The 23,685-nt window shown below is 36.1% G+C and overlaps 1 protein-coding gene across 1 annotated transcript in view; it reads right to left on the bottom strand.

Annotated features, from left to right (window-relative positions):
• The window catches only part of HEATR5B (HEAT repeat containing 5B), an 85,222-nt gene that overhangs the window by 22,068 nt on the left and 39,469 nt on the right, over nucleotides 1-23,685 (bottom strand). The window contains exons 20-26 of the mRNA XM_065890902.1: nucleotides 21,870-22,039; nucleotides 15,792-15,936; nucleotides 12,582-12,821; nucleotides 11,464-11,715; nucleotides 9,193-9,374; nucleotides 6,987-7,055; nucleotides 1,764-1,943 (exon numbers count right to left, since the gene is read on the bottom strand). Coding sequence (XP_065746974.1) covers nucleotides 1,764-1,943; nucleotides 6,987-7,055; nucleotides 9,193-9,374; nucleotides 11,464-11,715; nucleotides 12,582-12,821; nucleotides 15,792-15,936; nucleotides 21,870-22,039 — 1,238 coding nt within the window. The remainder of the gene's footprint in view (nucleotides 1-1,763; nucleotides 1,944-6,986; nucleotides 7,056-9,192; nucleotides 9,375-11,463; nucleotides 11,716-12,581; nucleotides 12,822-15,791; nucleotides 15,937-21,869; nucleotides 22,040-23,685) is intronic.

Below are 23,685 nucleotides of genomic sequence, written 5' to 3'. Positions count from 1 at the left end.
AACATCCTCAATTTTTTGAATAAAAAGTAGAAGCAAAGATAGATCTTGAGTAGAGAAATCTAGAATATATTGGGCCTTTGAGGAAAAGGAAGAAGGAAAGGAAGCTAAGCAAGGAAAAGATTCACTAGACAATATTACAGGCTGAGGCTCGAAGTGCAAATTATTTAATTATAGAACCAAGTTACCCCCAAATAAGAAAAGCGTCTCAAAAAAATGTGCATTAATAATTTAGTTATGTGAGGTTTTGATCTAATTTGTTAAAAGCAATTACTTATCTTCCATTCAGTGCCAGATAACAATGCCTGGTCCTTTTACATACCTCACCTTAGAAGAAGACATTACTGCATTTCCATGTTATAATGAAAAAACTGAGTATCTGAGAGATCAAATCACTTGAACAAAGTCACAAAGATGGTGAATTATAGAGACAGAACTTGTTCTAGGGCCTCTGATTCAACATTTAATGCTTTTTATACTGAACTATGTCAGACTTCTTAGTAGGTGAATCAAGCACGTTAATGCAAGTCAGCAGAGAACCAACTAACTGGCAAATGGTCTTATGATCATCCAACTACATACCTGTCTCTATGTTTGAGAAATTAATGAACGGGGCTAGAGAATTAAGAACAATTTTGGAAGCTATCTTTTTAAAAATAAAAATCATTCAATCATTTAGAATATAATTTCTACAGACAAGAAAAGTAATAGTAAGTTTTAGTTAAAAATTAGATATGTGAAAATTAACACAGAATTTCTGTGAATTTCAAAGTAAGAAAACAATCACATTACAGTATCTTTCTAACACTACTTTCCACCTAAAACTATGGATTTGCATTAATTTGAAAAAAATTTTATCAATAAAAACATTTTATCAATGCAAATATTATTTTACTTCTCTATGCCAAAAGATGGCAGCAGAGTGAAAATAAAGGAACACTCAGGGATACTCTATGAAAACAACTTGATCTAAAAATCAGAGAGAAAAACTAATTTATACAATATCTTACTGCTCTACACTTTCCTTTTTTTTTCCCCTTCTGTGACAGAAATAATCCACAAAAACCCAGAGGTCCTTTATCTAAACGATATCATCTGGATGTTGCATGCCTTGAGCCAGCAATTGTCTGCTGGGTGGTCACAGGCTGCTGATACCATGGAAATAGGTAAGTGAGATACTGGGTTGGCAGAGGAAGGAATAAAGAGCTACTTGAAGTACCTGAGTGCAGACAGATAAGTATTTGAAAACAACTGGCAGATGAGATTTAGAAAAGTGAATTTAAAATAGTATCATTATTTTTAAAAAGTGGCTATGGGAATAAAAGAGGTAAAAACAGCTATAAAACAACAAAACATACAAACAACAACCAAAAAACCCTACAGCCTCAGTATCAGTGGGTGGTGGCATGTCTCCTAAAATTTAATCAAATAAGATTCTTGGCATAAATTTTTTCTATTTTTTTTTATATTTGTAGGTTTTCCCAGCCTAGTTTTTCCATAGTAAGTAAGAAGAGCCCTTCTTCAACACAGATGTTTTTAAAACACTGATTAAAAATATAATTTTCAAAGGTTCAATAAGAGTTCTTTTGAGACATAAATGCATATGCATTTCAGTGAGAAAGAGCAAACAGCAGATTTTTATAAAAGCACTCTATACCATAGGTCAGTTTTAAACAAAAATCAAACAAAAATTTTTTTACCTACAGGAGTAGGGGAACATTTTCTCATGGATGGAGAAATGGTTAAAAACAATAGGTCATGGTTACCTCCGCCCATGCTTTGAGAACAGCCAGTTTTTCCATGGTTGTGGCACTCTCGCGGTAGAGTTGGCTGGAAGATCCTTTTCCGGCCTGAACTTTGTCCAGTGAAGAAACAAGCAGATTGTGTACTCGACGGAGATCATTGAGATCACTGACAACTCCACTTCCAATCCATGTACTACATACCTATCCAAAGGAAAAAAACTTTAATTTTTATAGTAAAAAGTTAACATTAGGGACTTCCCTGGTGGCGCAGTGGTTAAGAATCAGCCTGCCAATTCAGGGGACATGGGTTCGAGCCCTGGTCTGGGAAGAACCCACATGCCACGGAGCAACTAAGCCCATGTACCACAACTACTGACCCTGCGCTCTAGAGCCTGAGAGCTACAATTACTGAGCCCGTGTGCCACAACTACTGAAGCCCATGCACCTAGAGCCCGTGGTCCGCAACAAAGAGAAGCCACCGCAATGAGAGGCCCGCGCACTGCACAACAAAGAGTAGCCCCCACTCGCCGCAACCAGAGAAAGCCTGTGCACAGCAACGAAGACCCAATGCAGCCAAAAAAATAAAATAAGTCAGTTAATTAAAAAAAAAGTTAACATTAAACATATAAAAGAATGGAGTAAATATGATTGTTTCCTAGGGGGAAGAAACACAAATAAAACCAATGAACAAAACAAAAAAACCTCAATGCTATGCTTTAATATTATTTTTTTAATAAAAAATCAACAGCAAGTATGAAACTTATTGTACTCCTATGTAGAAAACAAAACAATATATACTTAACATGTTTCCACTATCTAATTTCCCAAAAATTTTAACAGAAAAGAATTTCCACCCAAATCGGTTTGGTTATGAATAATTCTTCAATTCAACATTTCTGTTTACTATAGGCAAAAGGTTATTCTGAGTGCTATAGAGGAGTTAAAAAAAAAAAAAAGTAAAGGGAAAAAATCTAGTCCCTGTCCTCAAGTAAGTAAACTCAGATTAAATGAACTCACGAGAATGTTTTATGACTGTCACACTGCACTTAAAAAGAGAGAAAGGGGCTTCCCTGGTGGCGCAGTGGTTGAGAGTCCGCCTGCCGATGCAGGGGACACGGGTTCGTGCCCCGGCCTGGGAGGATCCCACATGCCGCGGAGCGGCTGGGCCGTGAGCCATGGCTGCTGAGCCTGTGCATCCGAAGCCTGTGCTCTGCAACGGGAGAGGCCACAACAGTGAGAGGCCCGCGTACCGCAAAAAAAAAAAAAAAAAAAAAAAAAAAGAGAGAAAGAAGAGATTAATTCTAGCAGGAGAAATGGGAATGTTTAGATATCAGGAAGTTTTATGTGTATAGATACAGGGGAGTTTCATGGAGGAAGAGACAAGATTAGGAAGGTTAACTGGGATCAGATTACAGTACAATTTAAATTCCACATGAACTGAATTCAGACTTGTTCTGTAGGCAATCATGAGTTTCTAAGGCTTCTGAGCAGGGGAATATTATTAGAATTGTGCTTTAGGAAAACTGCTCCAATACTAAGTATAGGAAAGCATGTGTTTAGACAGTGAGTACTGTGTTCAGTCACATGACTATTATAATACCACGGAACAGAGATGATACGGATCAAACTGAGAATCAAGTGAAAAGAAAGAGGCATCTGAAAAAGACTTGGAAGTAGAAATCACAGGATTTGGAAACCAATTACATATTTTTAGGGGGTGAAGGCAGGGACATGCAAACAGTATGAGGCGATAATCAAAGACTACCAAATTTTGACTGTCAAAGTTTCTAAACCGGATGAATGTAAGGAAGGTGACACCACTGTTTAAGAGAGATAACATAAGAACAAAGAGAAGTTTGGTGGAGATGAGAAGTTAAGAGAACATGATTTTGACTGTGAACTTTGTGACATGCTGAGTTCAAAGTACCAGCAAGAGACACGTGGAAAGATATTCAGTGGGCAGATGGAAACCTGGGTCTGGATTTCAGGAGCAAAGACAGAGGTAACTAAGTCGATCTAGGAATTCTCCACACAAAGATGATCACTTAACAGATGGTCCTAGGCAACTTTCTTCAAGGACTGAGGTATTAAAAAAAAAAAAGCCTTAAGGACAGAACACAGGGAAAATATACTTCAGGGACAAGTAGAATAAGAAACTGAAAACACCAGAAAAGCAATAGGACAACCAGGCAAGTGTGGTGATACTGGAACCAAAGGAAGAATGCCAAGATGGAAGGGGCTGGGCTTCCCTGGTGGTGCAGTGGTTAGGAATCTGCCTGCCAATGCAGGGGACAAGGATTTGAGCCCTGGTCCAGGAAGATCCCACATGCCGCAAAGCAACTAAGCCCGTGTGCCACAACTGCTGAGCCTGTGCTCTAGAGCCCGTGAGTCACAACTACTGAGCCTGTGTGCCACAACTACTGACGCCCGCGTGCCTAGAGCCTGTGCTCCGCAACAAACAGAAGTCATCGCAATGAGAAGCCCATGCACCGCAACGAAGAGCAGCCCCTGCTCACCGCAACTAGAGAAAGCCCACACGCAGTAACAAAGGCCCAACCCAGCCATAAATAAATAAATAAATTTTATTTTTTTAAAAAAGAAATCAATCATTACTATCGTCTCACTCAGCTTCATGTCAGGGCCAGGTGAGTATAGTCAGTTCAGGCTTTGTTATCAAATAGATTATGAAAAATCTTTTGGTTTTCAGAGCATTTGGATACTGAATCATGGTTAATGGATTGTGTTCCTATATTTGAAACGTTTAAAAAGTTGAGAACAAATATATATGTAAACTACTTCATTCTCTTATAATAATCTTATTCTCAAAGAATTCAAAACTAAATTAAATAAAATTCAATAAGGACATTTAAAAACTGTTTGTTACCAATACTGATGGCAAAAAAAATACCAGCCACAACGGTGCTGAAAATATAATGAAATTTAAAGTGAAAAGAGATTAAATATGAGTGTGAAAAGAAAGAGTTGGTATTCTTAAGGAAAATAACATTTTGGGGATATGTGATAATATTTCTGTGAATTTCGGTAGAAATATAACTGAAAGTTGGGGGAAACTGTCAAAATCGAGAATTTGGTGCTAAGTTTGCTTTGCAAAAACCTAAGTAAATTCTCCACTTTAAAGAACATGAAACCAGAAACTGCAGATACTACATTATAGGTTTGGTTTATGAAGAAAGACAAAGCAAAACTGAATCAGCAAAATCATACTTAGAGACTCTGGTCTTATATCAAAAGAGTGGTGAATGAATGTACACTTACAAATTTTAGACTGAAATAAAATATCTAAAGTATGTATTATGTTTATGATTCCAATGCTGCTTTAAATGAGTTATTAACCTACTGATTACTGTCCCCAACCGTCCTCAATTGAAAACATTTGAGGGTTTTCCTATAATATCTAAGAATTACTTGATTTTCAGGTTCAACATGATGTTTACTCTAGTAAACAATCTGGGATGCCATGTTTCAAGATCTGCCCGAAGCCAACTCCTTCGGTAACCTTAAAGAAAGAAACTTGCAACCCAATGCTCCAGCTATTTCAAAACCAGGTTTCCTCCCAGAAACAGAAGGACAGGAGGTCAAAAATTTAAGCCTGCCACTAGAAAAGAAGAAACTTCAGAAAGCAAGTAGGGTCACATAAGAAATAAGAAGTGTTTTTTTTTCTTAAGATTTTTTTGATGTGGAACATTTTTAAAGTCTTTATTGAATTTGTTACAATATTGCTTCTGTTTTATGTTTTGGCTTTTTGGCTGCAAGGCATGTGGGATCTTAGCTTCCTGACCAGGGATTGAACCTGCACTGCATTGGAAGGCAAAGTCTTAACCACTGGACTGTCAGGGAAGTCCAAGAAATAAGAAGTTTAAGGCAAATTCAGTAATAGGAAATTTTCATACTACTCATTCACAAGATGAAATTCTAATAGCTTTTGCCTTTCTGATGATCAGGAGCTTTATAGGATGTTTTGTCTGTTTAAATATTATGATCTGAAACACTACCATAATACATTTAATTATACATGACTGTGATTTCTGATGTTTGTGTGCCAGTATCCCAATCTAAATGACTTAACCTACTCTAACTCCAAGGTTTGTACCATGATCCACAGACTTCTGTCTTAAACAAGGCTTCCTCTTCTCTCTCTGGCCTGCTGTTGGTGGAAGGAGTTCATTTCTCTGAAGGCCACCATTAAGATAGTAGGCTTCAGAAAAATAAATTCTAACAGAAGGAGGAGGCAACTCATTGAGCCACAGAGTAATCAAAGTCAGAATTTAAAACCTATCATTGCAAACAGCAGAACATTCTCTGCATAGGGGACACATGTAGCTTGACTGAATTCTAAGCAATAAAGATGGACTACAGCCCTGTACTCCGGAAAACTGAGAAGGATGGAGTTGCTTCTCTTCTATCCTTAGGTTAGCAGACAAGGAATTGGATTTTTTTGAAAGATTAGAGCTTAATGCACAAATCCTTTTTCAGGACGGAGCATGAAAAAGATGAACTTATTAAAGGTGTAGGAACATAGGTGCTTCTATAACTCTCTTCAGAAAAAATAATATGAGAATAATCCCCTGGAATCAATTTTGCAATAAAACTTCCATATTGTGAAATTGTCTTTAGGATAATTTAATACACAGAAACTTGTAGAATTTTCACAACCTGTGGTCAAAAACCCTTTTATTACCTATTTATTATTACTATATATTCTTCAATGATTGTAGATTTTGAGATTTTACTTTTATTCTAGTCCCTCTTATGACTTTACATCTCCACTGACTACTGGACAATGTAAGAGCTATGCATTCCAAAGTCATGCCCTCAGTTACAGCAAAAAAAAAATGTGATTAATAGTTAGTACTTCATCATTTCACACAGAATAAAAAAGGAAACTGTCACTGTTGTATTTCTGAGATAAAAATAAATACTATTTGGGGCTTCCCTGGTGGTGCAGTGGTTGAGAGTCCGCCTGCCGATGCAGGGAACATGGGTTCGTGCCCCGGTCCGGGAAGATCCCCCATGCCGCGGGGCGGCTGGGCCCGTAGCCATGGCCGCTGAGCCTGCGTGTCCAGAGCCTGTGCTCCACAATGGGAGAGGCCACAACAGTGAGAGGCCCACGTACCGCAAAAAAAAAAAATAAATACTATTTGATTTTCTTTCTTGGAAGTGAAATTCTAAGATATCTATAAATTTATAGAAGATAACTATTGAAAATTCTATTTTTCTTCTTACCTGGCAAGCTTTTGCTATTATGTCTGATGGAGTATCTTGTGAAAAGGCTGGTCTTAGAGCAGCTCCCACCTAGAAAAATGAATACAAGCATTTTATTTTTAAAGATAAGTAGTAAACCTTTTGTGTCTTTGGAGATGAAAACACACAAAACACATCTTTGTTCCTTTCCTTTTTCTCTCTCTTTTTGGTGACAATAAACTCAATTATACCAGTCTTCTTTTGCTTTCCAGGAGATTATCATTATCCAATCTGTACGATCCTATACCAAACAGGCAATTAATCTTATTTCTTTTTCATTTATTTTTAATAGTAAATAGGATTTTCTGACAAAGCCACATGTTCCCAGAGATAACAGAAAACTGCTATTTTTTTTCTATCTATATTCCTGAACATATTTCTAATAGTATTTACTTCATGGGTGAATCTCATATAACTGAGATTAAAGGCTCAATTTCTTTAAATAACTGAGTAGCACTAAAAATTCACATAGTTACTAAAAGACCTTAAAAATCATTTCACCTCAAAAAGAGACGCTTTAAAAGAAGGTTGCTCAAGAAATATTAATGTACTGTTGTCATAGTAATAAATGAAGAAATATGAGCTTTAGTTTTTTTTATCCAAGTACTAACCAGGTCCAGCCTGCTTAGAGCTTTAGTTTTAATAAGCCAGTATCAGTCACAGATTCTTAGATATATTACATTTAATATGTAGGAGCTGAATTAGGAATTAAATATAGTCAACTCCTAATTTGAGATTTCTTCCATTACACTAGGTAAAGATACCTGATTTAGATAATTTACTTTAAAACGGTTTATGAAAAAAAAGTGAGTGAGGGAATGTGTGTGTGTATATGTGTTGAGTGTAGAGAGAAAGAGAAAAAGTCAATGTTAAAGGAAATGAGGCAAAATTCTCAATTGGCAAATATGAATGAAGGATGAAGGGTATAAGACAGGTTTTTTTGTACTATTCTTGCAATTATTTCTGTACGTTTGAAATTATTTCTAAATAGAAAGATTTTTTTAAAAAGACCTTCATTCTGATAGGTTGGGTATTTGGAAGTAAATAATTATATACAGGTTTTCTACAGCCATTTGGCCTAGAAAGTATAACTTCTTTACCTATGCTTATGATGGAAAAAAATGGACTATACATTATCCACACTTTTTAATTTTGTGTATGTTTGAACACAGATTTTAGATGAAGTATGATGTGTCTAGAGCCAAGATTTTGGTACAATCACAGTGAAAAAAAAAAGTTCGTTCTTTTCTTACTAACATAAGTTTTTTTCGCCTTCACATAATCCATTACTAGGATTACATCTATTGTGCCTCTTTTGAAGAACATAAATATAGGCATAAATTTCAGGGGAAACAAGTATATCTCTGTTTAGAATATAATAAAAAAATCTTTTGAAAGTATACAATTCTTTCAGTAATATTTTTCACTATTATTAAAAGTTAATTTATCCTTCAGCATACAAGAGGCAACTGCTGCTTTTTTTTAAAATTTATTTATTAATTTTTAGCTGTGTTGGGTGGGTCTTAGTTGAGACACATGGGATCTTAGTTGCGGCATGCGGGATCTTTCGTTGTGGCGTGCAGGCTTCTCTGTGGTGCACAGGCTCCAGAGCACGTGGGCTCACAGCTTGCGGCACATGGGCTCTCTACTTGAGGCCATGAGCTCAGTAGCTGTGGTGCGTAGGCTTGCTTGCCCTGCAGCATGTGGGATCTTAGTTCCCCAACCAGGGATCGAACCCGCATCCCCTGCATTGGAAGGCAGATTCTTTACCACTGGACCACCACTGAAGTCCCAAGGCAATTGCTTTTTATTTTAAAAAACGCTTATCAAGTCTTGGCATATAAAATAACAGCAGTAAATCCACAACACTCTTTAAATGTTCCTTTTATCTTTTAAATGGCATGGCTAAATATCTAAACATAAGACTGGAAAGCCAGGCTGGAACATCTATTCTAGTTTTATCACTAATACTACATCATGACTTAAAAATAGTGACAAGTTTTATACAATTGTTTCTTCAACTGTGAATTGATTCAAATTGTGTAACAGGCAATGGGAGTAAAGATATGCATTCTACATGAATAAATAGGTTACAGGTCCAAATACATTTCTCCAGGGGATCTTCACTTCTTTAATCTTCACTTTTCAAAAGATCAGTGTTAATTTTGAAACAAATAAAATATCTCACATTGGCTTGATACTGCTCCAGAATCACATGACCTGGAAATTCTGGCTCAGGCACAGATGCAAACTTCTTGATAATGTCTTCAAGTGCTTGGAGCCCAGCCATCCGCAGCTGGTTACTATGATCGGTTGCAGCCATGAATGCCATGCGAATCAGGTCAGAGAGATGAAGTACCAAGAGGTCATCTAAAAATAAAAATAGAAGGCAAAAAGGGAAACATTTCCAAAATTAAGTGTAATCACATAAAAATACGGAATGAAATAAACTTCTTTAAAAAAGCATTTATGACCCACATATTTCACCATGTTTAAAATAACAAAGATACACTTTCAAGAAAGTTTCCATATCATAATCTCTCAAGAATATTGGTAAGCCTTTATACAATAACACTGACGACATTGTAAACTGACATCTGAAGCAAAATAACTGATTGTCATAATTTTCCCCAAAAGAGCTTGTAATTTTTTGTCAGCGGAGGTTGGCAAATTTTTTTGTAAAGAAACAGATAGTAAATATTTTTGGCTTTGCTGGCCATATAATTTCTAACATAACTACTCAACTCTGCTGTTGTAGTATGTACAAAGACCATATGTACACAAATGGTTACACTGTGCTCCAATAAAACTATTTATAAAAACAGACTGCAGGCTGGATTTGGACTGTAAGCTGTAGTTTACCAACCCGTACTCTGGAAAAGATTTTTATAAGGACAAGATGTAAAAAAGGGAAGCCTTTCTCCTTTTAGCCTTAGAGTAAAGGCTGCCCTAGATCAGTCCTATCAAAGCTTAAAAGCAAGGCAATTGTTCCCAGAATGAAACTGCTATATCTTCTCTACACAGTCTCTACCTACACCCTCTCTCAAATCAAGACCTCTATCTTTTCCCCAAATCCAAGGTGATGAACTCCTAACGTGGGGGAGAAGAAAGGGGCACTGGGCAGAAACTCCAAAATGGGGAGAGAATTAGGGGACTGATAGAGGTTTATTGCATTCTGGGATCTTCTGGCCCACAGAACTATAAGTTAATAAACTTTTGTTATTTTAAGCCACTAAGTTTGCAGTCATTTATTATAGCAACAATAGAAAACTAATACATCCAGCCTTTTCTACCTGGAAAACCCTCTCTCTGCCTCTAAAACCCAGCTTCAAAATGATCCCTTCTGTGAGGTCTTCCCTGGCATTTCAGGAAATGAGTAGCAGTTTTTTTATGTTCCCAAAGTTTTTTATGTTCCTTCCACTATTGGGATATATGATTATTTTTGAGTGATAACTTTGTCTCTTTTTCTTCTAGACTAGAAATTCTTCAAGAGCAAGGACTATGTTTTTTTCTTCTTTGGATCCCCAATGGGAAGTAAAGAACAAGATTCGGTAAATATCTGATGAATAATGACATGATTAAAGACACCCTGTTCACAACATATTGTGCTTTGCTGGTACCCTATATTCAGATTCCAATTTTACACATAGTTTAATACTGTTTTACTTTCTGTTTTTTAGTCCATTTGTGAGTTTTACTGCTTCTTATACACAACAAAGTAAACTGAAAGGCATTTTTAACATATAGACTTCAATACAGATAACATATACGATGTGTCTTCAGATATTTTAAAAAATGACACGATGACGAAGAGACAACAAAGCATAAGATAAGACAGTCTGTTACTCTACCACCTCTCTCAGCTTCTCTGGATTTCTTCATTTGTAAGTGAAGATACTGGCCTGATGATCTCTTTGTAAATTCCCTATAATATCTGATCCAGGGGATATACGGTATAAAAGCTTACAAATGATCAAAAAGTAAAAGGTTTCAGTAATAAACGGTTTTCACCTTTTCAAAAATACCTAATAGCTGTTCTGAAATCTGAGAGCTTGAAATCTGCCATGGCATTCATGAATTCTGACATTCTCCAAGGCTGGGGATTGCCAAACTCACTTTATTTATTCACCTTAAACTTTTGCTAAAAGTAGGATAAGGTACCAAGGAAACGTAAGTTACTGCCATCATTATGCTTAGGACCATCATTATCCTTAGGGCAAATGATTAAGATAACTATATCTTAAGATAGATAGATATATAACTTTGGACTGCTTTCCTCAACTTATCTTCCCAATAGGGATCAGAAGTTGGACAGTATGTAGAGGACAGAAAACAAAGGTAAAAGGCAAGAAAATGTACAATAAATGAAAGGCATAGTCTAAAGCATGTTACAAAGCAGTAAAATATTTCAAACCTATAAAAATATTCTGGGGAAAAGAAGTACTGATTTTTAATTTACTTGTAGGGTTTCGCAGTTTAGCAGAACGTGCCATAGCAAGATCAAAGTGAGCCTGGTCTGCATTCTCACACAAATTGATGATTCGACACAGGCAATCAGCAGCAAATACTCGAGTGGCCCAGCGAGGTGCCACAAAGGGCTTTGATTTATCTTCTTCTCCTAGTGTGGTAAACATGGTATCATCATCCATCTCATCTTTCTTTTCAAATTCTTCATCTTTTCCACTACTTAAGGGAGTTGCAGTACTCATATCTGTAACAAAAATAAAAGCATATTATAACAACCTTACATACAGCAAAAACGATGCTTTAGAAATAGTACTGTTTGATGATATCTAATTTAAAACCAGTAGAAAACAGTAGAATTGGCAAGGTTTTTCTTTTAAACAATCAATAAAAAGCCAAGGAGGGGGAGTGGGAGGTACAAACTATTTGGTGTAAGACAGACTCAAGGACGTATTATACAACATGGGGAATAGAGCCAATAATTTTGTAATAACTGTGAATGGAAAGTAATCTTTAAAAATTATATAAAAATTTACAATGAATAAAAAATTTTAAAAGATAGCAGCCAGCAGTTTTCAACTTGAAATTCAATAATACTGTTTTGTCTTCATTGTATGTACTCTCACAATGGCTTTACTTTTATGAAAGCTATGATGGTTGTTCTGTTTATGATAGCCATATAAAGTTTCTCCTTAAAATAACTATATTTAATTTAAAAAATAAATAAAAATAGAAATTAAAAAACCAGGGAAAGAATAACATAAAAATATTTTTTATATTTCACTAGTTTTACATCTTATGTCAAATGACAGAGTAGCCTGGGATTTTTATATATGAAAATTAGTTTGAACTTAGTCATTTGTCAAAAATAACCAAAGTTCATTAGTTTGTAATATAATTTAATCTTCAACATTTTACAGATTAAAAATTATTAGTATTTTAAAATGTAAGCTCTATGTATCTGTAATGTAATATATGTATCTAAATATATCTATATATGGTGTATATCTATATATGCATCTATATCTATACATGGTATATATCTATAGATACATATCAAAATTAAATAATTTTCATTATCTTAAGAATATATTTTATATATTAAATACATACCACTAGAAGCTGCTAGGACATCTTTACAAAGCATTAGCCAATGGGAAAGTTTTTCTACAGCCAGTGATGACAGCATATGTCCCAAAGTATCATGAATATCAGAACATAATTTTCTATCTGTCTCCCGGTCTAGCATTCCAAAAAGAAGTCCCTCAAGTCCAGTTTCTGTTATATTAACACCCTGGTGCCGGCAATGGACATCACTTCGAGAACTAACTCCAGGTGCAAAAGGACTGACATCTGAAAAACAATTTTTACAAATGAACTTGTATAGGATTTTATCGTATACTACAGGTAACAATTATGTTAAAGAACATGATTTACATGTAAATTCACAATAACAACAAAACCAGCTAGCTATATACACAATTTAACTATGGTCTCCAATTTACCTATCTTTAGAATTAGAATTTTATCTGACAATAAAGGTAAAAACCCTGATCTTTTAAGACTGTTTATTCTGTGGTATTTTAAACAAATCTCCAGGGAATGCTCATTAAATATATATTTGATTTTAACAACAAAAAGTGTGGGAAAGAGACATTTTTAAATAGATTTAATAGTCTGAAAAAATTATTGCTATATATGTTGGGTGAACAAATTGAAACTTATTTAGTCTTCTAGTTCAGATTTTACAAATCTATAAAGCTAGAACACAAATTATAAATAGATTATATCCTAAAAGTTTATTTAAAAATTGGGAAAGGGGCTTCCCTGGTGGCGCAGTGGTTGGGGGTCCGCCTGCTGATGCAGGGGATGCGGGTTCGTGCTCCGGTCCGGGAGGATCCCGCGTGCCGCAGAGCGGCTGGGCCCGTGAGCCATGGCCGCTGAGCCTGTGCGTCCGGAGCCTGTGCTCCGCAGCGGGAGAGGCCGCGGCAGTGAGAGGCCCGCATATCTCAAAAAAAAAAAAAAAAAAATTGGGAAAATCCTGCCCAATCAAAAGTTGTTATGAAATAGTACTTAAATTTCTTGCTTTATCTGAAACTCTTTTTATTCTTATAAACAGTAGGAGTAGAACAACTGGCAGCCTTTAAGAATGAATACTATTAGGCTCCCCGAAGTCCAAAGCCCTCTGAACCTTGAAGAGAGTGATAAAGAGGGATGAGGGTTGAAAAGTGGCTTTTTAAAATTGAGTCACTCCGAAGACAGAATAAGGGGAGGTTTGCAGAAAATAGCCACAGTGAGGGGAATTCAAAGACAGTAGGAAAGGGAAGGTTCCAAGGAGGGAACATTACGGACAGATTAGGCACAGAGGCCTATTTTTCACTTAGCAGTATACAGTGAATATTTTCCCGTATCAAGAATTTTACTTCCACGACGTGAATTTTCATGACTACATAGCAAACCATTGAATTAGGAGTACATTAACTGATTAACCACTGAGGATGAATTCCTAAAAAAGGAATTGCTAGGTCAAAGGGTAAGCACAGTTCGAAAACTTTGAGGATATACTGACAAAAAAAATCCTCCAGAAAAGCTGTATGACTTTACATTTCTATCAGCAGTATAAGAAATTTCTCTTTTATTCATATCTCCCCCAACACTGGTTAAAATCATTATTTTATTATCGGTCAGTTTTATAGAAGAAAAATGCTATCTTATGATTGTATTAACTTGCAACTATTCAATCACTAGAGGTTAAAGGTATTTCATATGTTGATATTTCTCCTTTGATAAAACACCTCTTTTGTGTGCTCTCATGATTTTTACAGATGCATAAAAGAGTTATCATAGCAGATCCGAGACTACCCTATTAAGGCCTGATATTACGGGAACTGGGTTTCAGGAAGGTTCCCATCATTTCCTGATAAAAGTGGCTTACTGTGCCTAAATCATCTGTACCAACAATATAGTTTATGCTGAACATCTGCTTTCCTTCTGAGAGTCTGAACTTTTGGTATATGCCAGGCAGGTATATACCATGCCTATTTGACCAGTCCCCAATAAAAATCTTGGGCACTGAGTGTCTAGCAAGATTCGCTAGCAGACAACATTTCACATGTGTTGTCACAACTTGCTGTGTGACTCCATGGGGAGTGGACTCTTGGAAGCTTGTGCCTGGTTTGCTCTAGACTTCACTCCATTTATCCTCTCCCTTTGCCGATTTTGCCTTGTATCCTTTTGCTGTAATAAATCACAGCCATAAGCGTGACTATATGCTGAGTCCTAGCAAATCATCAAACCTGGGGGGTGGTCTTAGGCCCCCTGGCACACTAATTTGTAAAAGCTTTAAAAATATTAAAAATATAAATGCACACATTTAATACAATAAGCATATTTTGAAACTATCTTTCCCTCTCTTAGTTTGTCTCTTTCAATTTTGATTATGGTGATGGACATCTAGAAGTTTTGAAATTTTACATGTATTCAGGAGAATTCTGTAACTACTTTTGGTGCTATGTTTTCTCTCCAAAAAGCAGTGATGTTTACTGTTAGACTTTTATAATAAACTTCTTTTACATTCTACAGTACAGTATGCTTGTTAATAGAGCTCTTATTACACTATGGTAAAACTGAAGTTATTTTGGTATGTTGCTTCTTAGTATTCAAGCAACTTCTATGCATTAGGAAGCTCTTATGAGTAAAACTTTTCTCTCACAATAGGGGAAATCTCTGCCAAGCTCTGAAAAAGTTCCCAAACCACCTATCCCTAGAATCAGAAGACCAGCTACAAATTCAAGCTATACTTAAAACTCTCCCAAAAGCAAAAAGAACTGAAGAAAGCGAAGATCCACCTTTCGTTACCCAAACATCTACTGACACTTCACAGTTTTACTGGTTACTTTGGTCTTACCTTCTTCAAGGAAAAGTTACATCACAGAAGGTTAACTACTGTCAAAGACTGGAAGCTTTCAGGTAACCCTAAAACAGATAATTTCTCTTTTCAGAAGCCTACTAATGATACAAGGCAATATCCTTAGAGTTAGTCATCCCTTATACAGCTAAAACATTCTCAAGGGATGGTGGAAGTGTCCTGATACTAAATGCTACAAAAAATTCTTTTCAGCTATGAAATTTTAAAAGAGGTAAAAATGTAAAGTTACCAAGAAAACTACATGGGAATCTTAAAAGTGATAACAGTTTTATTTTACCTAAAATAATAAGAAAATTGACCATAGTTCAATGCAAAAATGTTATTTAATAAGTAATACTCATTTGAAATGTTAAAATACTTAAACAAAAAGAATATTGACCAATAATATAACTTACTAGCACCACTGCTCTCTTTGTCCCCTGCATTTTTTGCTAGGCTCATGGCATATTCGCATACTTCAGCTGCTTCTCTTTGTGCAAGCTGCCGGAGACATGCCACAGCTGCTCGTCGAAGTAACAAATGGGAACTACATAAGTGAACCTGTAAACCACAACAGTTTTAGACTTTTCTTAAAAAAAGCTGTAATCTCACTTGCCTAATGAATATATATGAACACCTTACTTGTGAAGAGGCTCTTCATTTAACCACCTCAGTTGTTTAAGATATAGCCAAATAATGGCCTTTTCAATAAATAGTAATACCAATAAAATGTATAAAGAATATTTTAGTAGCCTATAAAATAACTTCCCCAAGACTTGGGCACTAAAGATCACAAAATATACTTAGATTAAAATCCAGAAAGATCTTTTGCACATCTTATTTTACACATGGTCGTACTAAATTCTGTCAATGAAATTTTTTAAGTGCACAGAGATTAACTGTAGTGAATGAACAGTTAGGGGGCAGAACACAGAGTAAGAATTGAAAGCAAAGGGGGGGTGTATAGTAAAATAAAAAACCAAAATCAAGCAAACATAAATATCTGAAAAGAACTTCAAAATGGATCCTTTCGGTATAGCATTTTTTAAAATCTCACAAGTTCGTGAAAGAATCAATATAGTACACTCTAATACATGAAGTAAAGTATAAGAGGCAGTACTTCATAATAATTAAGAGCTCAGGCTTCAGGTGCCAGACTGGATTTGAATCTTGGCTCTGCACTTACTCCTGTGTGATTAGACAAGTTAGACAAGTTACTTAACCTCTCTGTGCCTTGTTTGCCCATATGTGAAATGGGGATAGTAATTCTTCACAGGAATATAGTGAAAATAAAATAAGTTAAAATAAGTATTTTACTTAGAACAGTGGATGACACATGGTAATTGCTCAATAAATGTTAGCTATTATCACTATTACTATAAATCTGACTCATTGAGAAAATATTATGTTCCATATGCTGCTTTTTAAGCAAGGAAGTAAGTAATATATTTTAGAAAGAATCTCATCCAGAAATGATGGGGGGGAAATAAAATAATAAATAAGTGATATAGAATACATAACTCCTTCACAATGCTAGATAATATATTTTTATCCTCTTAATATAGCATTTGTAACTTATTTTTGTATAAAACTCACAGCCCATGAAATTATGCCAAGTATTAAAAAAAGAAAATATAACTGAGAAGAGAAAACCTGACAGATCAGATTTTTTTCAACAGAATATATTTTTTTCACGTCTCTTCCTGAAAATAAAGACGTTTTGGAACTGGCAAATATCCTATAATTAGAAAAGTTAAGCATGATCATATGAGATGGGAAGAACAAGTATCTCGGAGTTTCTGCCTTTTTATCTGTACAATGGGGACAATGTCCACCTTACCTCTATCTTACACAACTGTGGTAAGAACAAAGCATTAAATATATATGAAGCAGAACACCATACATTTAATTACATAAATTTAATTACAACTAAATAGAATTATAGCTAAGAAAATACACTCAACAAATGCTGACTAGCAGAATCAAAGTGAAAGAAATAAAACATTTTAAGGTTTACAAAGTGTTTTCAAAAACTCAATTTCAATGATTCTGAGGTGTACTCTCCCACCCCATTTTAACATCTCTGATATTAGAGATGCAAAATCAAGCAAATTGACACTTGACACTTCCTGGTAAAATCCACAAAATGTCAGGAATAAACCATATTAAATTTGATAAAAATATATGGCTTCGTGCAGACTTCCTAGCTGCTTAGATATAATCACAATCTACTGTGACATCCATCAGTATAGCTTGGTTTAGCTTTGCTCTTGAACTTTATATAAATGGAACCATGAAGTCTGTTCTCTTCTGTGTCTGGTTTCTTTTTAGCAGTATGTCTGTGAAATTCATCCATGTGATTCCATGTAACAGTTCATTCATTTTTATTGTTGTGTAATATTTTATTGAAGAATTATATCACTATTTATCCACTCTGCTGATTGGTGGACACTTAGGTTGTTTCTGGGTTTTGGCTAGTATGAATAACCAAGCAATGAACATTCCTGTACATGTTTTCTGCACACATGTGCATGCATTTCTGTCAGGTATTTACTTTAGAGTGGAGTTGCTGGGTTATACTGTATGCACACTTTCAACTTTTTGTAGATTATGCCTCATTGTTTTCTGAAGAAGCTGGGTTTTTTTTCTTACATTCCACAAACCTTAGGAATTTGTGTGCTGCTTGCTCCTACATTAAGACCTCTACCTTCCTATAAAAAGCTCTGTTATTTAAACTTTATGTTACCTTGCTATCCTATCCCTTCTGTGCCTGCCATATACTTATATCATGGTCAACTGGATATCCCTGCTCTGTCACTGACGACATGGGCATTCAGCTCAAGTCTTCCTCTCACTGACATCTCCTATAATTTTCCCAGATGACGTAAATGCCATGTGTGGAATAAATGTGCACAGGAGAATGACTGGTCACATGGTATAAAAAGCACCCACTTGCCAGGAGGGAAATAACACTAATTCAGAGTGGTGGTTGTTCTTTCAAAAACACATTTTGAACAGTTCTATCATTAGATACATTTTAATACTTTTAGATCGTTTAATCATTACTATGGTGAAACTTATCTCTTAATACATTTGCTGAAAAAAAATCATATTTCATTTGTGTTAGGTATTACACGTGGTATCACATGATACGGCCATTTCTGGTGGCAATGACTGAGTAGAGACGAACATGAAATTGATAAAAATCATCACTGATTTCACTAATTTGGATGAATCCATGTGTGGACTGATTTTTAGAGAGTGTCAAAGATTTGGTAATGAATACAGCTCGAAGGGCATTTGGCAACATGCAAACAAGTTAGCCACTTGAGTGGCCCTCTGTCTCATCTTTATCTGCCATGCCATCTCCTTCCCACCAGTTTTTTGGAAGAGGTTCAGGAAAGTACTCCAACATGCCTTGTAATAAAACCCTTGATGTGTTATGGAAATCATTTTGGAAACATTATCTGCGTTAACACATAGGAAACTCATTGTGTTCCCTACGGCTTACTGATAACCTCCACTGAGATAAAGAAATTCATGTTATTACTTGACCAGATCACCTTAAATGTGCTCCATCTCATAAGGTCAACTTTCACAGAATAATTACATTTAAGGAGGAAGAAAATGGAGAGAGGAAGCAGACCATTTGAGGAGTGTGTGTCTGCATCTTCATCACATTTATCAGTTGCCTATTAGAGCTGTATCCTGTAACAAGTCCACCTTGCTCAAGAGATGCCATCTGTGCCCTCAGAACTTGGCATTAGGCCATGGCTTTTGGCAGGATGGTACATATCTTGTTGCAGAATGCAATCTAGTGTATACTATTAGTTGACTATTTTCTTTGTGGATGTTCTCTGTAAACATTTCATGTGCATCTGGTTTCCACCCTGCAGCACACCTTGACGGTCTGGGACTGATTCAGTTCCCTCCGGTCTACGGTGAAAAGGAGCAAATCTTGTTGAGTAAAGCTAAATATACCACACCAGATCTAATGGCTAAGATCTTGGCCTTTCAGTTCCTTTACCTCCTCCTGGATAACCTTCTCTTCCCTTTCCTCAACAATATTCTCCCACGGTTACCTCTATGGTGCCCTTCTTGCTCCTCTTGTCTTTACCTTCCTCCCTCACCCAAATGAGATTCCATAACCCATCATTTCAGCACTGTCTTGTTAATATCCTTCCCTCCCCCATCCTGCTGTCATTTAAGTGAATCTGCTTGGCCAAAGTCCAGCTATAAATGTATCAGCATACCTGCTCAATGCCTGCACTTAAGATGTTTACAGCTATTGGAGAAAAATCTCACACCTAGATGCACTGGTACCATGATAAATCACACAACGGGGCTGAAGAGGGTCACTAACCTCTACTGAACCCTCGGAACTATCACAGAATCTTTTATTTCTGCAGTTACTTCAATCTCCCACATCCCATTCTCCTCAAACTTCTGATCCTCCTCTTTGCTCCCTCATTCACAGAACTTGATCTTCCCTATTACTTGATTAAGAAAGTACCAGTCATTATATAATAACTCCCTCAACTTCCAGTCACCAAATCCAAAACCCACCTGTGTCTACACTCATCCTCTCCGTGTCTACACTCATCCTCTCCTCCTTTCTTCATTTTGCACTGGAAGAGATACCCCCCTACTTGTGTCCTGAAAACTATGCCACTGGAAACCTTGGAGGATTAACTATTCCCTCTCTGTCCTACACCTTTAACTCTCCCACCTTACTGGCTCCATCTTGTCAACATATAAACACGCTCACTCTTCTCACTACCGTAGAAGTAAAAGCATCTCTTTTGACGCCATCACCCACTTGACCTATTGTCTATCCTCTGTCCTCTCCTTTACAGTCAAACTTCTGGAAAGAAGTTCCTGTTCACATTCCATATGTAACCTGGTGTATTTGGGCTTCTGTTTGTACCACTCTACCAGATGAGCTCTTGCTAAGGACACCATGTGACAAAAGTCAAAGGACACACTGTAGCTGTCATCTTATTTGATCTCTTGACAGTATTTGATATGGCTGACCACTCTGCTACTCCACCTGGCATCTGTGAACACCACAACCTCTATTTTCCTTTTTAACTCTCTGACTGCTCTTTCATGTTTTTTGCTGACTCTTTTTCCTTTACTAAATTTTATATACTGGGTTCCTCATTCAGCACTCTCTCCCTGGCGATCTCATCTCCTCCTATGTCTTTACCATTTAAATGCTCATGCCTCCCAAGTGAACCTCTCCAACCAGACTTCTCTCTTCTGAGCTCCAGGTCCACGTAACTATTCAAATGTCTAAAACTGAATTAATGATAGCCACTCTTTCAGACCTTCTCCTATTCCAGTGTTGCCAATCTCAGGAAGTTATATTACTTTGCTCAAGTCAGAAACCTGGGTCACATCCTTCCTCTATCCCCTAATTAATCAACAAATTCTACCAATCGTTTTTCCTAAATATCACTCAAATCCATCTATTTTTCCCCATTCCCATTGCTACTAACTTGGAAAAGTCGTTTTCCTCTCCATCCCTAGACCACCATTATTCCTACCCTGTAGAGTCCATTCGCCACTATGCAGCAAGAATGAAATGTAAAAAGTGCAAATCTGATCATGTTACTCCCTTGTGGAATTCCTTCTAATGGTTCCCAATCACTTGCAGAATAAAGTCCAAAGTTTTAACATATCTAGAAAGTCTGCAAGATGTGTCACCTGGCTAATTGTCCAGCTTCATCTTGTGACCCTATGACCCATCTACCCCTCTTCTCTCTTAGCCTTAACCACACTGACTAAAAGGTTCCTAAAATGCATCCCCTCCTTCTCATCTCAGGGCCTTTCACATATTTTTCCCTCTGCCTAAAAATAAGTGCTGTTACTCTAACGTCACCCTTTTCCCCAAACTAACTCCTATTTATCCTACCTACAGTTCACACCTTACATATCATTTTTTCAGGGAAATCTTTTCTGAATGCCTGGGTTATGATAGGCTCCCCTGTTATATGCTCTCCTGTAGCCTCTTCTAGCACTTATTTGTAAATAATCATTGTTGACCATATTCCCTTTAAACTATAAACTCCATTATGACAGAGGCGTCATCTTGTCTCATCCACAAATGTATCCCTAGTACTTTGCACAGTTCCTGACATATAGCAACCTCTCAATAAATATTTGTTCAGTGAATCAATTAACAACTGTGATGATAGTAACAGATCCTCAGAAGTTAACAAGCAAACTTTAGGAAAAAGAATTCTGAGTGGGAAAGACTGAAAATATGATACATTCTTAGCCAAGAAATGAACAGTTCATTAAAATATTTCTTAAAGGGTAAAAAGGAAAATCAGTGAATAAAATGAATAGTCATAAAATGACTACTAAGCTGAAACTCTGGAATGGATAGCCCAGGAAACATGTTTTTTGTTTTGGCCTAGTCTGATCTTTTGGGAAACAAATTTGGGGCTCCCTAATTAAATCAATGAATGAAATAGCTTCATACTTACACAAAGGCTAGGAACGAGACTAGACAGATTGACATGTCGTGGTGCAAACATGTGAAGCTGCTGAAGGCAAGATATGGCAGCTGCCTGCACGAGAGAATCTGAATGGTCCTGGGTTATTGCACAACCCACCAAACAAGAAGAACGGATTGTGGATATTGTTGCTCCATTCCCTAGAAGCAAAGTCAAAGAGAACATAAAGTACAATGATTTTATTAGTAACACCAAAAATGTCCCTAGAAAATAATTATCTTCTAAATAACCTCTCTTTCTAAACAAACAAACAAAAAAGTACACCTGAAATTAATACAACACCGTAAATCAACTGTACTTCAATTAAAAAAAAAGAATAACTGTTGAATTAACATTAACTAGTATGTTTGCTCTGTGGTTAGGTTTGGTACTGCAATTGTTAAACCAATAATCACTATAAGAAATGCCCTTACTTTTTTTCCCCTTACATTTTGACAGCTTACATTTTATCAAGCAAATAAAATGCTACAGAACAGGAGTCAGCAAACTTTTCTTTAAAGGGCCAAAAGTAAATATTTTTTACTGCGCTAGCCAAGAGGCAAAATCCACACTACTCTATTATGTAAGTGCCTATATAACCATTTAAAAATGTTAAAACCATTCTTACCTCATAGGCTGTTAAAAAAAAAAAAAAAAAAGGACCAAAAAACCAGGCATCTGAGCAGATTCGGCCCATGGGCCATAGTTAATTTGCCTATCCTGCCTATCCCCTGTTATAAGAAAGTCATCCCAGAAATTCCTTTCCTTGAAAGCCAACCTCAAAAAAGGAAAACTTTATTCTATTCTATTCTAATTTTTTGGGCACGCTGCGCGGCTTGCGGGATCTTAGTTCCCCGACCAGGGATCCAACCCGGGACCCTAGCAATGAGAGCTAAGAGTCCTAACAACCTCTGGACCACCAGGGAATTCCCCAGGAGGTCACTTTTTAAAGGATGTAATGTACAGTATAGGGAATACAGTGAATAATATAATAACTTTACACAATGACAGATGGTTATTAGATGTAATGTGGCGATCAATTCATAATACATATAAATGTCAGTTGTACACCTGAAATGAATATAATATTGCATGTCAACTATACTTCATCAAAATAAAAAAAGGAGTCACTTTTAAGATAAATAAATATTTCTGATTACTATTCAGACTGTTTTGAAAACAAAAATTCTGCAAAATCCATACAAATGATTTCAAAACACAACTGCTTATGAATGATGATAATGCATCTCTCTTAGATTTAGCTAGCTTTACATTTATCCCCTGATAAACTATATTCTCTTTTAAACCCATCATTGTTGTATTTGATTCTCTGTTCAAACAATAATACCACATCTATTATATAATAACGATAAATCCTATTTTCCTAACAAGATTATGGCTCATGTCTGAATAAAGTTTTACTTCTTAAAAAAAAAATTAATGGCAATTTTTACAAAGGTAGGAAAAATAAATTGCAGTATTATATACTGTCTAGATTAAAATGTCTTAATTGCCAAATATAAGTGATTTAAAATTTTTACCAATGCAAAATAATTTTATATACAACAGAGACCAAACAAGGAAATCATAGACTCACGCAAGAGTCACATTCTAGTCTGAAATACACACTGCCTCATCAGAAAGTACTTGGTAAACACCTACACTTAATCAAAGGCACATATTTATACTCTCTACATCCTTGTGATATTCACTGGAAGAAAGAACTATCAACTTTTCTCAGAGGACACTGAGTCCAAGATAGAGACATGTCTAAATCACATTTTTTCAATTCCTACCATTCATCCTT

This window comes from Phocoena phocoena, chromosome 14 (genome assembly GCF_963924675.1).
Source record: "Phocoena phocoena chromosome 14, mPhoPho1.1, whole genome shotgun sequence".
In the NCBI taxonomy this organism is placed as follows: Eukaryota; Metazoa; Chordata; class Mammalia; order Artiodactyla; family Phocoenidae; genus Phocoena; species Phocoena phocoena.
The sequence above is the reverse complement of the archived record's forward strand: the minus strand, read 5'-3'. Positions and strand labels throughout refer to the sequence as shown.